At 40.9% G+C, this 17,633-nt stretch overlaps 1 protein-coding gene across 1 annotated transcript in view; it reads left to right on the forward strand.

The window, feature by feature from the left end:
* RAB10 (RAB10, member RAS oncogene family) overlaps window positions 1–17,633 on the forward strand; it is a 96,279-nt gene that overhangs the window by 70,122 nt on the left and 8,524 nt on the right. Inside the window, exons 4-5 of the mRNA XM_003270600.4 lie at window positions 15,586–15,675; window positions 16,288–16,389. Coding sequence (XP_003270648.1) covers window positions 15,586–15,675; window positions 16,288–16,389 — 192 coding nt within the window. The remainder of the gene's footprint in view (window positions 1–15,585; window positions 15,676–16,287; window positions 16,390–17,633) is intronic.

Genomic DNA, 17,633 nt, shown 5'->3' on the forward strand with positions numbered 1-17,633 from the left:
CCCAGGCTTACCCACATTTCTGTCTTCTGTCCAAGCTGGCTATAGATTTTGGGGATGCCAGCAATGCCACTCCATGTGATCATTTGCTAGAGTGAGTCATAGAACTTAGGAAAATGCTATACTTAGGATTACAGTTTTATTATAAAGTATACAATTCAGGAACAGCCAAATGGAAGAGAGGCATATGCGGGGAGTGGGGGCAGGGCTCCAGAGCTTCCATACCCTCTCCGGATATGCCACCTCTCCCAGCACCTCGATGTGTTCACCAAATTGGAATATTCCTTACCCTCAGTTTTTCAGATTTTTGAATTGAAGTTCCATCACTTAGGCATAATTGATTAAATCATTGACTTCTGGTGATTGAGTGTAATGTCTGTCTCCCTTCCCCTCCTAGGAGGTCAGGAAGTGGGACTGAAAGTTCCAATCCTCTTATCACTTGGTTGGTTCCTCTGGAGACCAGCCTCCATTCTGAAGCTAGATAGGAGCCTTGTCATCAGTCACCTCATTAGCATAAACTCATTATAGTCAAAAGAATCTTGTTATGAATAACAAAAGGCAACCCTGTCACTCAGGAAATTGGGAGGTCAGTGACAGGAACTGGGAACAAAGACCTAATATATGTTTTTATTACACCACAGACTTAAACATCTGACATGGTAGACTGGATGGTTTGTTTCCCAAGATAAACTGAGAAACATAAAACCTAGGTATAAAAAAGGAAAATTGTGGGTGTAGTGGTGCACACCTGTGGTCCCAGTTACTTGGGAGGCTGAGGCAGAAAGATTGCTTGAGCCCAAGAATTCAAGGCTGCAGTGAGCTATTATCATACCACTGTGCTTCAGTCTGGGTGACAGAGTGAGACTCTGTCTCTGAAAAAGAAAAGAAGTAAAGTTATTTAAAAAGAAAATCTTGGCCAGGCGTAGTGGCTCATGCCTGTAATCCCAGCACTTTGGGAGGCAGAGGCAGGCAGATCACCTGAAGTCAGGAGTTCCAAACCAGTCTGGTCGACATGGTGAATCCCTGTCTCTATGAAAAACACAAAAAATTAGCCGGGTGTGATGGTGGGCGCCTGTAGTCTCAGCTACTCAGGAGGCCGAGGCAGGAGAATCACTTGAACCCAGGAGGTGGAGGAGGCTGCGGTGAGCCAAGATTGCACCACTGTACTCCATCCTGGGCAGCAGAGTGCAACTCCGTCTCAAAAAGAAAGAAAAAGAAAATCTTGTGTCTCTGATGTATTAAAGGATTATATAACATGATCAAGAGGAACTTACCCAGGAATGCAAGGGTCAGAACCTGTCAATGTAATATACCATATTAATAAAGGACAAAACCATACAGTTATCTCAGTTCACACAGAAAAAACATTTGACAAAATCCAACATTCTTTTATGATTAAAACAGTCGGCCGGGTGCAGTGGCTCACACCGGTAAATCCCAGCACTTTGGGAGGCTGAGGTGAGTGGATCACCTGAGGTCAGGAGTTCGAGACCAGCCTGGCCAACATGGTGAAACCTCATCTCTACTAAAAATACAAAAATCAGCCAGGTGTGATGGCAAACACCTGTAACCCCAGCTACTCGGGAGGCTGAGGCAGGAGAATCGCTTGAACCCAGGAGGTGGAGGTTGCAGTAAGTGGAGATCATGCCATTGCGCTCCAGCCTGGGTGACAGAGCAAGACTCTGTCTCAAAAAAAAAAGTCAACAAACTAGGAATAGCAAAGAACTTCCTTAATCCTGTAAGTGACATCTATAAAAATACCACAGCTATTATCATACCTGTCCCCTAACATCAAGAATCAAGAACATGGCAAGAATATCTGCTCTGGCCACTTCTGTTCAACATTATGCTGAGATTCCAGCCAGAGCTAAAAAAAAAAAAAAAAAAAAAAAAGCCATCCAGAGTGAAACAACTATTTATAAATGGTAGAATATTTTATATAGAAAATCCTTAAGAACCCACAAACATATATCCAGAAATCTCTTAGAACTAATAAACAAGTTCAGCAAGGTTACAAGAAATGAGATCAACATACAAAAATCAGCTTTATTTCTGTACACTAGCAATAACCTAAAAATTACATTGAGAATAAAATTCCATTTGTAATAATATCAAAAGGGAAAAAATACGTAGGAGTAAATTTAACCAAAAGAGTGTAAGACTTGTACACAGAAAACCACAAAATGTTGTTGAAAGAAATTAAAGATCTAAATAATTAGCCAGTATTTGTGAATTGGAAGACAATATTAAGATGGCATTACTACCCAAAGTGATCTACAGATATAGTGTAATCCCTATCAAAATCCCAATTGCTTTTTAAAAAATTCCCCCCGTGGAAATTGACAGATTGACCCTAAAACTAATATAGACAGGCAAGGGACCCAGAGTAGCCAAAATAATCTTGAAAAGGAAGTACAAAGTTGTAAGACTTACGCTTTCTGGTTTTAAAACTTAACCGCAAAGCCACAATAATCAAAACATTGTGATACTGACATAAGGATAGTCATAAAGATTAATTGAATAGTATTGAGAGTCTAAAAATAAACTCTTACGTATATGGTCAGTTGAGTTTTAACAAGATGGCTAGACAATTCAGTGGGCAAAAGAATAGTCTTTCCAACAAATGGTGCTGGGAAAACTGGCTATCCTTGTGTGGAAGAATGAAAGTTAGACACCTACTTCATACCATACAGAAAAGTTAACTCAAAATGGATCATGAAGGTTGGGTATGGTGGCCCCTACCTGTAATCCCGACACTTTGGGAGGCCAAGGTGGGTAGGTCGCTGGAGCCCAGGAGTTTGAGACCAGCCTGGGCAACATGGTGAAACCCCATCTCTACAAAAATATAAAAAAAAAAAAAATTAGTTAAAGATGGTGGCATGCACCTGTAGTTCCAGCTATCTGGGAGGCTGAGGTGGGATCACTTGAGCCCAGGAGGTCGAGGCTGCAGTGAACGATGATTGCATTACTACACTCCAGCCTGGGCAACAGAGTGAGACTCTGTCTCAAAAAAAGAAAAAAAAAAAAAAATGGATAATGGACCTACACATAAGATCTAAAGCCATGAAGCGGCAAAAGAAAAGAAATGGATAAATTGGGCTACATCAAATTTAAAACCTTTGTGCTTTGAAGGTTCTACCATTTAGAAAGTAAAAAGCCAACCCACAGAATGGAAGAAAAGAGGACAGACTCTAACAAGTGTTCACAAAGATGTAGAGAAATTATAACCCTCATATATTGCTGGTAGAATTGTAGAATGATGCAGCTGGTTTGGAAGATATTTTGGCAGTTCTCAAAGTGGTTAAACATACAGTTACCTTATGACCAACAGTTCTACTCCTAGGTATTTACCCAAGAGAATTAACAATACATATCCACAAAAGGTGTACACAAGTATTTATAGCAGCATTATTCACAATAGCCAAAAAAATAGAAACAACCCAAACATCCATCAACTGATGAATGGATAAATAAAATGTGTATATTCATATAATGGAGTATCACTCTGCCATTAAAAGGCATGAAGTACTGATACGTGGTACAGTGTGGGTGAACCTTGAAAACCTTATGCAAGAAGCCAGAGATAAAAGGCCTTACATGATTCCCTTTAAATAAAATGCCCCAAATTGACAAAAACATAGAGAAAGAAAGTAGATTCATGATTGCCAGGTGCTGGGGGTTATGTTTGGAGAGAAAAGAGTGATTGCTATGATTACAGGTTTATAGGGGAGTGATAAAAATATTCTAAAGTTAGTAGTGGTGATAGTTGAACTGTCTCATAAATAACTGAAAAACACTGAATTGTATATTTTTACAGGGTGAATTTTATGATATGTAAATTATAAACTCAAAACTGTTACTTTTTAAAAACTGAATTGAGCTTTAATACCTTTCCTTGCAATTACAGTTGACCCTTGAACAATGTGGGTTTGAACGACACAGGTAGAGTTGTTATTACCATTTTTTTTTTGAGACGGAGTTTTGCTCTGTCGCCCAGGCTGGAGTGCAGTGGCGCCATCTTGGCTCACTGCAATCTCCACCTCCCTGGTTTAAGTGATTCTTCTGCCTCAGCCTCCTGAGTAGCTGGGACTACAGGTGCCTGCCGCCACGCCCGGCTAATTTTTTTTGTATTTTTTAGTAGAGACGGGGTTTCACCATCTTGGTCAGGCTGGTCTGGTCTTGAACTCCTGACCTCGTGATCTACCTGTCTTGGCCTCCCAAAGTGCTAGGATTACAGGCATGAGCCACTGCGCCCTTCCAGTTGTTAATATTTTTTAATTAAAAAATATTTTTGAGATAGGTGTCTCACCATGTTGCCCAGGCTGATCTTAAAACCCTGAGCTCTGCCGGGCGGGCGCGGTGGCTCACGCCTGTAATCCCAGCACTTTGGGAGGCCGAGGCGGGCGGATCACGAGGTCAGGAGATCGAGACCATCCTGGCTAACACGGTGAAACCCCGTCTCTACTAAAAATACAAAAAATTAGCCAGGCGAGGTGGCGGGCGCCTGTAGTCCCAGCTATGCGGGAGGCTGAGGCAGGAGAATGGCGTGAACCCTGGGGGGTGGAGCTTGCAGTGAGCCGAGATCGCACCACTGCACTCCAGCCTGGGTGAAAGAGCGAGACTCCTTCTCAAAAAAAAAACAAACAGACAAACAAAAAAACAAACAAACCTTGAGCTCCAGTAATTCTCCCATCTCAGCCTTCCTGGTAGCTAGGACTACAGGCATGTGCCACCATGCCTGACTCGCAGGTCCACTTAATACACATTTTTTTCAACTAAAGGCAGATTGAAAATACAAATTTTGACACTCACATATAATATAGGGTGGTGTGGGGCCTTCTTTGTGTGTGTCTGTTTCACAGGGCTGGCTGCAGGACTTGAGTATGCGTGGATTTTGATAAAGGAAGTAGGGTCCTGGAACCAATCAGCCATTCCCCATGGAAACTGTATTTCTTTTCTTTCTTTCTGTCTTTTTTTTTTTTTTTTTTGAGATGCAGTCTTGCTCTTTCATCCAGGCCGGAGTGTAGTGGCGCTATCTCAGCTCACTGCAAGCTCTGCCTCCTGGGTTCATGCCATTCTCCTGCCTCAGCCTCCCGAGTAGCTGGGACTACAGGCGTCTGCCACTGCACCCGGCTAATTTTTTGTATTTTTAGTAGAGACGGGGTTTCACCATGTTAGCCCGGATGGTCTTGATCCCGACCTCATGATCCGCCCGCCTCGGCCTCCCAAAGTGCTGGGATTACAGGCGTGAGCCACCGCACCCGGCCTTTTTTTTTTTTTTTTAAGAGAGAGGGTCTTGCTATGTTGCCCAGGAGGCTTGTCTCAAATTCCTGGCCTCAAGCAGTCTTTCCGTCTAAGCCACCTGAGTTAGCTGGACTTCAGGCGTGTGCCACTGTGCCACTCTTTGTATTTCTTTAGCAAAAGGAGACAAATACAAGTTTTCTCTTCCTTGGAATAGAGATAAGAAGAATTTATATACTCTTAAATCTGTGTTTTCTGAAGCATGTTCTACTTTTTAGTAGTATTACTTGGCATACGACATTCTGTGGACAAATACATTAAATAGGTATTTTTATTATTCAATTTTTATATGCTTTAGTGTGTTGCGAATGTCCAAGAGGGGGAGTTATAATACGAAGGTTTTGAAACTTGTTGAGGTGAAACTTTACATCAAGGGACAACTCTTGGGATCAGTGTTTTTGAACTAGGCTGCGGATGCAGTGTGAACAACATAAATGATCCCCTACTTAGTGTTAAGAGTTGGGAAGGGCCGGGCGCGGGGGCTCGTGCTTGTAAACCCAGCACTTTGGGAGGCCGAGGCTGGCAGATCATGAGGTCAGGAGATTGAGACCATCCTGGCTAACACAGTGAAACCCCATCTCTATTAAAATAAGAAAAAAGATTAGCCAGGCGTGGTGGCGGGTGCCTGTAGTCCCAGCTACTCTGGAGGCTGAGGCAGGAGAATGGTGTGAACCCAGGAGGTGGAGCTTGCAGTGAGCCGAGATCGTGCCACTGCACTCCAAAACAAAACAAAACAAAAAAACAAAAAAAAACCAAAAGAGTTACGAAGTACAAAGTTGTTAACATATAAATAAAACAAGTACCTAACATAGCCTGGGAGGTGAGAGGAGCGACTTATAAACTGAGACCTGAGGAGATGAGAAGTTACCCAGATAAGGATGGGACTGATACAAAAAGTGCAATGGATTCCAATTTAAGACAGATCATATATGTTAATTTACTTTGGGTAGCTGGGGAACATAACTACATTGGCTATAGGGATATTTAGAGAAAGGTACTTTGGACCAAATAACTTAGCTTAGGAAGGACAAATCCTTAGGAAACCCAAGTCTCAGATTATTTCTCTAATAGATATAAAAAGATGTTCTTTTTTTTTGTTTTTTTTTTTTTGAGACAGAGTCTCACTCTGTTGCCCAGGCTGGAATGCAGTGTCGCAAATCTCAGCTCATTGCAAACTCCACCTCCCGGATTCAAGTGGTTCTCCTGCCTCAGCCTCCTGAGTAGCTGGGATTACAGGCGTGTGCCACCACGTCTGGCTAATTTTTGTAATTTTAGTGGAGATGGGGTTTCACAATGTTGGTCAGGCCAGTCTGGAACTCCTGACCTCATGGTCCATCGTCCTCAGCCACCCAAAGTGCTGGGATTACAGGCATGAGCTACCACGCCCGGCCAAAAAGATGTTCTTTTAGCTCCAATTTTTACAAAGTAATGTCCCCTCCTCCCCCTTTTTTTTGAGACCAGGTTTCACTGTTTCCCATGCTGGAATGCAGTGGTGTGAACACAGCCCACTGTAGCCCAGACCTCCTGAGCAAATAAGTGCTTTAAAAAAAAAAAAGGGCAGGATGGGGGGGAAATTAACAGGTTCTCATGTACCTAGTCAAATATCAGAACAACTATGAGGCTTATATTTGTGAAACATATATTGGTTTCTGAATGGTTTCATTATTATTAAACTTCAACATCCTTTTAAAGTATTTGTTGTTTCTATTTAATGATAGACAGTGATCTCTAAATCTGTGATTCTCAGTCAAGGACAGTTTTACATTTGTCAATATGTGGAGATATTTTTGGTTATCACAGCTTGGGTACAAGAAGAATGCTGACCCAAAATGTCTGTATGGCCGAAGTTGAGAAACCTTGGTCTAAATGCACCTCTCTGTATTAGTACCTTGGGAAAGTTAACCATATTTTAAGCTAGTTACAGTCTGCATGTGTAATTCATATAGATAGAGATATGTGTCCGCCTGCATAAACATGTCTCTTTATGGATATGTCTGTGTGGTGCAACTACCAGTCTTTCTTTGGGTGTTTTTGCCTTAAGTGGTTGTAAACACAATGCGTATCTAACTGAAAAAAGATTAATGTGCATGTTGGCATAAGAAAATGTATGAGAGAAGTTCTATGTATTCTGAATGCTGTTTTAGTGGTCCCCTGGCTCAGCAGTGAAGTCTTTAACCTCATCACGCTTGGCTTCTTATTGTTAGTAAGATCATCCAAGTAAGGATGATCTTAGCTGTGAAGATATGTATAGGGCCATGCATGGTGGCTCACACCTGTAATCCCAGCACTTCGGGAATGCAAGGTGGGAGGATTGCTTGAGCTTAGGAGTTCGAGACCAGCCTGAGCAACATAGCAAGACCTCATCTCTACTAAAAAAGTTTATTTTTTAAAGTCGGGTATGGCGGTGAGTACCTGTAGTCCCAGCTATTTGGTAGGCTGAGGTGGGAGGATCACCTGAGCCCAGGAGATCAAGGCTGCAGTGAGCTATGATTATAGCAGTGCATTCCAGCCTGGGTGACACAGCAAGACCCTGTCTCAAAAAACTAAAATAAATAAATTTTAAAAAGACTTGTATAATACTATTTTGACCTTTTTCTTAGTTTTTGTGTTTTGTTATTCAGAGAAGCGTATCCCAGGTCTTTTCAGGTCTTAGCTTTGCTGTTTTTTTTTTGTTTTTTTTTTTTAAAGACAGGGTCTCACTCTGTCAGGTTAGAGTGCAGTGGCACAATCACAGCTTACTGCAGCCTGTACCTCCTGAGCTCAAGCTATCCTCCCACCCTAGCCTCCCAGGTACCTAGGACCACAAGCGTGCTCTATCATGTCTGACTAATTTTTATTTTTGTAGTGATAGGGTCTCACTATGTTGCCCTGGCTGGCCTCAAATTCTTGAGCTCAAGCAATCTTCCTGCCTTGGCTTCCCAGAATGTTGGGATTATACACGTGAGCCACTGTGCCCAGCAGGCTTACTTTCAAATATGTTTTTGAGCTAGAATTATATTTATGCTCTGAAATGGCACACATGTATAAAGAATTATGCCTATTTCCTCACTAGCCCCAGAATACTGATGTGAGTTGGTGTGGAGGTGTAGTAGGTTGTAAATTGGTGGTCAGATTGCTAAAGCTTTTTTAAAAAACAGGCTGAAAATATCTTAACACTTACAAATTTGTATATAAGGTAATTTTCCATTTTTTATACTTCATTGATCATTTATTTATTGGCTTCGGCTTCCTTCCATCAGCCTGCTTGCACCTAACTTACAGTTGTTCTTAGTAGAAGAGTGACTTCTAAAGCTACAGATAATTTGTCTTCTCTTTGAGTGGAGGTTCATGTTAGTGTCTCTGGTAACTTGCAGTGTCTGGTAGTGATTAGGGTGTGGGTAGATTATTACAGGTCACTGTGATAATTTGGCCATTTAGCAGCTGGGAGCCTTTTAAAACCATGCTTCTGTACTTCTTTGGGATCATGGACCCCTTTGAGAAATTAGAATCTTACCAGAACGATGTACTTATACAACTTGCAAAGTTTTATGTGTGCTCCTTGGAATTATTGATGTCCCCGAAGTCCATCCTTAGATTCTGAGATCAAAATGCGTCTTACTGACTCTTAGCACATGGCAGGATTTTTAGGAGCACCTGGTATATTGCTGCTTATTACTGAATATTTGCCAAGTTGCCTTTGTTTTAGCAGTAACATAAATTAAAAGGCACTAAATTCAGATAAGACCATGGAATCCCTAAATAGGGAGTTTCTTTTTTTTTTCTTGAGACGGAGTCTCGCTCTGTTGCCCAGGCTGGAGTGCAGTGGTGCTATCTCGGCTCACTGCAAGTTCTACCTCCCGGGTTCACGCCATTCTCCTGCCTCAGCCTCTGGAGTAGCTGGGACTACAGGGTGTCCACGACCACACCCAGCTAATTTTTTGTATTTTTATTAGAGACAAGGTTTCACCATGTTAGCCAAGATGATCTCAATCTCCTGACCTCGTGATCCTCCTGCCTTGGCCTCCCAAAGTGCTGGGATTACAGGCATGAGCCACCGCGCCCGGCCAGCGAGTTTCTTTATAGTATAATTTTTTTTTTTTTTTTTTTTTGAGACAGAGTCTTGCTCTGTCACCCAGGCTGGAGTGCAGTGGTGTGATCTCAGCTCACTGTAACCTCTACCTCCTGGGTTCAAGTGATTGTCCTGCCTCAGCCTCCCAAGTAGTTGAGATTACAGACGTGCACTACCACACCCGGCTAATTTTAGTAATTTTAGTAGAGACAGGGTTTTGCCATATTGGCCAGGCTGGTCTCTAACTGCTGACCTCATGTGATCCACCCGCCTCAGCCTTCCAAAGTGCTGGCATTACAGGTGTGAGCCACCACACGTGGCATAATTTTTCTTTGTTAAGCTTGTGATTCTACTAAGGGTATCTTCCCTGCAGCAAAAGAGTTGTTTCCTCCCTAATCCCATCTTTGTCTACCGCCTTTTAAACTGTCATTGACCCTTGAACTGCAGGTTCACTTACTCATGGATATGTTTGTTTAAAGAGATGGGGACTCACAGTGTTGCCCAGGCTGGTCTCAAACTCCAGGGGGTCAAGTGATTCTTCCTTCTCAGCCTCCCAAGAAGCTGGAATTACAGGTGTGTGCCACCACACCCAGCTCTATAAACAGGTTTTTAAAAACAAATCTTTTGGAAAAAATGTTAGAAGCTTGCAACAATTTGAAAAACTCACAGACAAGCCACATAACCTAGAAATATTGGGGGGCGGAGGGGAGATTAAGAAAAAGTTAAGTATATTACGAATGTCTAAAGTATATGTAGATACTAGTCTATTTTATTACTACCATAAAATATACACAGATCTATTATTAAAAGTTTAAATTTATTAACACTCAAACACACAAACAGAGCCCATACGTGGCACCTTTTGCATCTGGAGGAATGTAACAGAGATGCAGTATTAAATCATAATTGCATTAAAATAACTGTAATACATACTGTACTACTGTGATAATTTTGTAGCCACCTCCTGTTGCTATTTTGGTGAGCTCGTATGTTTCCAAGTGTCTGTTTAAAACACCATGTGATGCGGATCATCTCCCCATGAACAGTTTGTGTCTCCAGTAAATCCCATATTGCAATCAAAAGAGATCTTTTGTGGTTCTTGCGTGTTTTCATCGTGTCTAGTGCAATACCATAAACCTTGAATAACACCATCAGACCTATACAGAGTGCCACTAGTGATGCCAGAAGCAATCCTGAGAAACAGAAAAGTCATGACATTACAAGAAAAAATTGAATTGCTTAATATGTACTGTAGAATGAGGTCTGCAGCTGTGGTTGCCCGTTATTTCAAGATAAATTAATCCAGCATAAGGACCATTTTAAATAAAAGCAAATTTGTGAAGCCATCACTGTAGCCACAGCAGGAGGTGTGAAACCTTGCACTTTTTACAGAATACCTTTTTATCTCATGTTGAAAATGCAGCTTTTATGTGGGTACAGGATTGCTGTAAGAAAGGCATTCTTGTAGGCTGGGCGTGGTGGCTCATGCCTGTAATCCCAGCACTTTGGGAGGCCAAGGCAGGCGAATCATGAGGTCAGGAGATCAAGACCATCCTGGCTAACACGGTGAAACACCGTCTCTACTAAAAATACAAAAAATTAGCCAGGCGTGGTGGTGGGCACCTGTAGTCCCAGCTATTTGGGAGGCTGAGGCAGGAGAATGGTGTGAACCCGGGAGGCGGAGCTTGCAGTGAGCTGAGATCACACCACTGCACTCCAGCCTGGGCAACAGAGCGACTCCGTCTCAAAAAAAAAAAAAAAAAAAGGGCATACTTGTAGACTATGATATTCAAGAAAAAGTGAAGTTATTATATGACAACTTAAAGCAAAACGGAAGAGAAGCTAGAGGAGTTAATGCCGGCAAAGGATGGTTTGATAATTTTAGAAAGAGGCTTGGCCTAAAAATGGCAGGCTAGCAGGAGAAGCAGCTTCTGCTGACTAAGACATAGCAGACAAGTTCCTGGGCACCACTGAACAAGTCTTTAATGCAGTTAAAAGTGTCCTATTCTCGGGGTGGCGGAGATGGGGGCAGGCCACAAAGGACATGAATGTTAGGAAAAGAAGAAAGCACGGGGAATTAAGGCAGGAAGGGATAGGCTAACTACTGTTGTGTGCAAATGCAGTGGGTTTATGATCAGGACTGACTGCCCTTATGTATAAAGTTGCTAACCCCCAAGACTTGAAGGGAAAAGTCTTTTGAAGCTGCCAGTTTTTTGATCATTCAACAAGAAGACCTGAACACTGAGAATCCTTTTTCTGGATTGGTTCCATCAATACTTTGTCCCTGAAATCAGGAAATACCTTGCCATTATGGGACTGCCCTTTAAAGTTCTTTTGATGTTGGACAGTGCCCCTGGCCCCCAGAACCCCATGAGTTCAACACCGAAAGCGTCGAAGTGGTCTACTTGCCCCCGAACACAGTCTCTAATTCAGCATCTAGATGAGGGGGTCATGAGGACCTTTAAGGTTAATAACGGTACTCTAACCTCATAGAACATCATGAAAATCTGGAGGAATTACACCGCTGAAGATGCCATCGTTACAGAAAAAGCTGTGAAAGCCATCAAGCACAAAATAGTAACTTCCTCCTGGAGAAAACTGTGTACCGATGTTGAGCATGATTTCACAGGATTTGTAGCAGAGCCAGTCAAGGAATTTATGAAGGAGACTATGGATAAGACAAGAGCTAATAGACACCAACCAGAGGAATCAACAGAAGATGATTTAATGAAGATGCCGTGCTTCCAAACCAGCGCGAGACGATAAAGAATAAGGCAAAGAAGTAGTGCCAGAAAACAAATAGACTGTAGACAATCTGGCAGAAGGGTTCTGATTATTCAAGACTGCTTTATTTAGACTTACTGTACAACATGGACCATTATGTGATACAGGCACTGAAACTGAAGCAAGTGATGAAAGAAGGATTGGTTTTGTATAGAAATATTTTTAAAGAAATGAAAAAGCAGAAAAGAAATTACAGTGTTTTTCCATAAAGTTAAACTGAGTGTGCCTGCCTCCCCTTCCACCTTCTCTACCTCTTCTGCCTCTGCCTTCCCTGAGACAGCAAGACCAACCCCCTCCTCTTTCTCCTCCTCAGCCTACTCAATTTGAAGACATTGAGGATGAAGACCTTTATGATGATCCACTTCCACTTAATGAATAGTAAATATATTTTTCTTCCTTATGATTTTCTTAATAACATTTTCTTTTCTCTAACTTTATGGTAAGAATACAGTATAGAATACATATATAAAATATATGTTAATCGACTGTTAACAGATAATGCTTCTGGTTAGCAGCAGGCTGTTATTAGTTAAGTGTTTGGGGAGTAAAAGTTATACATGGTATCCCCTTACCCCCATTGTTCAAGGGTCAACTGTATGTTGTTTTAAATCAGCATATTTTATAACTTTCCTAGTTTTTTTTTTTTCTTATAGCTACAGGGAATGAAGTAACCACAGCCACTTGGCAGTTTTGTTGTTGTTGTTTTTGTTGTTGTTGCTTTTTTTTTTTTTTTTTTTGAGACAGGGTCTTGCTTTGTTGCCCTGGCTGGAGTGCAGTGGCAGTGATAATAGTTCACTCCAGCCTTGAGCTCTTGGGCTCAAGTGCTCCTCCTGCCTCAGCCTCTTAAAGTGCTGGGATTACAGGCATGAGCCCCCGTGCTCAGCCTGTTGTTGTTTTTGAATACTTTTTAAAATTGTGGTAAAATACATACAACATGAAATTTTCATTTTAACTATTATTTTGGTGTATAGTTCAGTGGTGTTAAGTACATTCTACTGTTGTGCAACCATCACCACCATCCATTTCCAGAACTTTCTCATCTTTCTGAACTGGAGCTTTGCATCCGTTAAACAATAATTTCTGTCTCCCCCTTTCCCCAGCTCCTGGCAACTGTCACCATTCTATTTTCTATGAATTTGACTGTTATAGGTACCTCATATAAGTGGAATCATATAGTATTTGTTCAATTTGTAAGTAATTTACTTCATTTAACATAAAGTTTTCAAGGTTCATCTACATTGTAGCATGTGTCAGAACTTGTTTATTTTTTAAGGCTGAATAATATTCCATTGTTTTTATATGCCATGTTCTGTTTATTCATTCACCCATTGTTGGATATGTGGGTTGTTTTCACCCTTTTACTATTGTGAATAATGTTGCTGTGAACACTGGTGTACAAATATCTGAGTCCCTGCTTTAAATTCTTTTGCGTGTGTACCCATAAGTGGAATTGCTGGACCATATGATAATCCTATGTGTAACCTTTTGAGGAATCACCAGACTTTTCCACAGTGATTGCACCATTTTACATTCCTATCAGCAGTACACAAAGGTTTCGGTTTCTCCACATCCTCGCCAATATGTGTTTTCTGTTTTTTTAATAGCAGCCATAGTAATGGGTTATGTAGTGGTATCTCATTGTGGTTTTGATTTGCATTTCCTAATGTTAGTGATATTGAGCATTTTTTCATGTACATATTGTTTGTTTGTATATCTTCTTTGGAGAAATGTCTATTCAAATCCTTTGCTTGCTTTTTTTTTTTTCTTTTTTCCAGACAGGGTCTTGCTCTGTTCCCCAGGCTGGAGTACAGAGGCATGATGATCATGGCTCACTGCAGCCTCAACTTCCCAGGCTAAAGTGATTCTCCTACCACAGCCTCCTAAGTAGCTGAGACTACAGGCACACACCACCATGCCTGGCTAATTTTTAAATTTTTTGTAGAGGTGAGGTCTTACAGTGTTACTCAGGCTAGTCTCGAACTCCTGAGCTCAGGCAGTTTTCCCGACAGCCTCCCAAAGTGCTGTCTTTTTTTGTTGTTCTTAGGAGTTTTAGGTGTTTTTTATATATTCTAGGTATTATTCCCTTTCAAATACATCATTTACAAATATTTTCTCCTTTTCGTGGGTTGTCTTTTCATTCTCTTCTTGATAGCGTCCTTTGTTGCACAGTAGTTTTTAACTTTGATGAAGTACAGTTTATCTACTTTTTCTTTTATTGCCTGTGCTTTTGATAATCATATCAAAGAAACCATTGCCAAATCCAGTGTCCTGAGCTTTTCCCTATGTTTTCTTCTAAGAGTTTTATAGTTTGAGGTCCTTGATCTATTTCAAGTTAATTTTTTTATATGGTTTAAAATAAGGATCCAGCTTCATTGCTTTGCATGTGGATATCTGGTTTTCCTAGTGCTGTTTATTGAAAAGACTGTCCTTTCCCTATTGACTGATTTTGGCATCCTTATCGAGGATCATTTGACTAAGTATGTGAGGATTTATTTCTGGGCTGTCTGTTCCATTCCATTAGTCTGTGTATCTGTCTTTATGCCAGTTCCACACTTTCTGATTTGCAGTAAGTTCTGAAATTTGACTCCCCCAGCTAATATTATTTTGGCTGGGCTCAGTGGCTCATGCCTGTAATCATAGCTCTTTGGGAGGCCAATGGGGGTGGATCACTTGAGGCCAGGAGTTCACGATCAGCCTGGCCAACATGGCAAAACCCCCTGTCTCTATTAAAAAACTACAAAAATTAGCTGGCATGGTAGTACAGACAGCTGTAGTCCCAGCTACTCACAGCTACTCAGGAGGCTAAGGCAGGAGAATCGCTTAAACTCGGGAGGCGAAAGTTGCAGGAAGCCGAGGTCACGCCACTGCACTCCAGCCTGGGCAACAGAGCAAGGCTCTGTCTCAAAAAGAGAGATTCTTTTAATGTTAGATTCCATATGAATTTTTGGATAGATCTTTCTATTTCTGCAAAAATTGTCATTGGGATCTTAAGGGGACAACCACTTGTTTTTAACTGATTTTTCTGCATGGACCTCCTTGTGCCATAGCAGCACAGCTATTTGAGACTTTAAGGGCTCTATAAAATTTTTAATTAAGGCTTCTATAGGGTAGTATGCATTATAAAATCTGAAATGATCCAGCCTGGATTTAGATTATGTAAGTTTCTTTGCTTGTATCTTCTCTTTTGGTAAGAAAGAACATACCTAGAAAGCAGACAGCCTCCTTTAGGGAGGAAATAGTATTTGACATGGCTATGTCTTGGGAATTGTGTTTCTTTTGCTAGGTAATCTAAGAATTTGTGTAGGCTTTTAGCATGGGGTAGTTTTAGGGTGACTGCTTTAAAACTTTAAAGCTGTAGAAATGACCCTCTAAATTGAGAGAATAAAGTCACTTTTAAAGACTGTTAAGCCATAATTCATGGTAGTATGTAAAAGTAAAATTTTATTTCATTTTAGCATGCCAATGAAGATGTGGAAAGAATGTTACTAGGAAACAAGTGTGATATGGACGACAAAAGAGTTGTACCTAAAGGAAAAGGAGAACAGGTAAGAATCTGAATGAAACTGATACTCTGCTCTTTCTTTGTAAAGATAATGCTACTTTTGATTATTTTTATAGTAATACTGATCGAATGCACTAAGCTAATTACATAGTTTTTAAAATGCTTGTTGGAAATAATATTTTATCATTTGAGTGAATTTTTTTTCAGTGCATATTTAACATGTATGGGAGAATCAAATGTGCCCATAGTATTTTTAGCCTTAAACTACAAAGAGAGAAAAATATAAGTCAATAATCCTCAGTGTTTAAACTTAGGACTTTAAGGAAATATATCAATTAGTATGGTTCTAAAATGTGACAATCAGGAGCCTATGGTGAGCAGAAATTAGACCCTGAGAAGTCAGGTTGAACTTCTCGTAAGTTTGCCCCCAGTGTGAAGTATCTGACTTAGAATATCTGAAATAAACTTTTGGGGTAAGGAGATTACTTTTCTTTTATTTGTTTTATGAAAGAGCTTGACTCGCTGAAATATTCTGTGTTATATATTCTAGTTGGGACCACTGCCTTCAGAATAAGATTAATATTTAAGATGTTGAAGTCAGCAGCTGGCAACCCATGCTTGATAATTTTATGATGATATTTTGTTTCTGTTTTAGATTGCAAGGGAGCATGGTATTAGGTTTTTTGAGACTAGTGCAAAAGCAAATATAAACATCGAAAAGGCGTTCCTCACGTTAGCTGAAGATATCCTTCGAAAGGTAAGTTCCTGTTTTTACATCCTGCCAGGTACCTGAGTATCTCTGTTGAGTATTTTGTCTATTCTGAAGTATTGGATTTACATACAGAATTTGCGTTTGGGTGGTATTGTTTCTGTAGGGCAGCAGTCCCCAGCCTTTTTGGCACCAAGGACTGGTTTCATGGAAGACAATTGTTCCATGGACCGTACTGGGGGATAGTTTCACCCAGAAACTACCCCACCTCAGATCATCAGGCGTTAGATCCTCCTAAGGAGCACGCAACCTAGATCCCTTGCATGTGCAGTTCACAGTGGGGTTTGCACTCCTATGAGAATCTAACGCTACCGCTGATCTGATGGGAGGCAGAGCTCAGGTAATAATGCTCACTCACTTGCTGCTCACCTCCTGCTGGGTGGCCCCGTTCTTAACAGGCCACTGACCGGTTAGAGTCCACAGCCCCGGGGTTAGGGACTTCTGCTGTAAGGAACTGGGGAAACAGCCATCTAGAAATCTGAAGGATCTAATCAGTGGTAACCATTAATATTCTGAGCTCCACAGTCACTGTCTAGTCCCTAGTTCAATTATTTTTTCCAGCTTTTTGTCTTTTCTAGCCTTTTTACTCTTGGACTTATTTCTCTTAATGAGTACTTTGCATTCTCAAAGATAATTTAGGAAATTTTAAGATAAGAAATGAATCTATTAAGTAGTTATTGCCACAGAATTGCTATTCTGCCATATTAGTCACTTCTCAGGCAAATAAAGGGCGTGTACATATTCTGTACATACTGAATAAAACCTATTATGTAAGAAAATAAATAATGCTGAAAATGTGATCTTGGGGAATTCATATTTTACCTCAGGTTTGTTTCTGGGTTTAAGATTTGTGACTCTCAATATTTGCTAGTGTAAGAAACATGTAGCCAAATTAGGAAATGGGATTTTCATGTTTTCCCTCAAGTGACTAGGTATAATGCATGGATTTGGTTATGAGTCCTGAATTCTCTGTTCAATCTGTTGAAATTTTAAATGCAAATAAATACAGATAAAATCTGACATGCATTGGCCAGGCATGGTGGCTCATGTCTATAATCCCAGCACTTTGGGAGGCTGAGGCAAGTGGATCATGAGGTCAGGAGATGAGACCATCCTGGCCAACACGGTGAAACCCCATCTGTACTAAAAATACAAAAATTAGCTGGGTGTGGTGGCACGTGCCTGTAATTCCAGCTTCTTGGGAGGCTGAGGCAGAAGAATCCCTTGAACCA

This window comes from Nomascus leucogenys, chromosome 19 (assembly GCF_006542625.1).
Source record: "Nomascus leucogenys isolate Asia chromosome 19, Asia_NLE_v1, whole genome shotgun sequence".
Lineage (NCBI taxonomy): Eukaryota > Metazoa > Chordata > Mammalia > Primates > Hylobatidae > Nomascus > Nomascus leucogenys.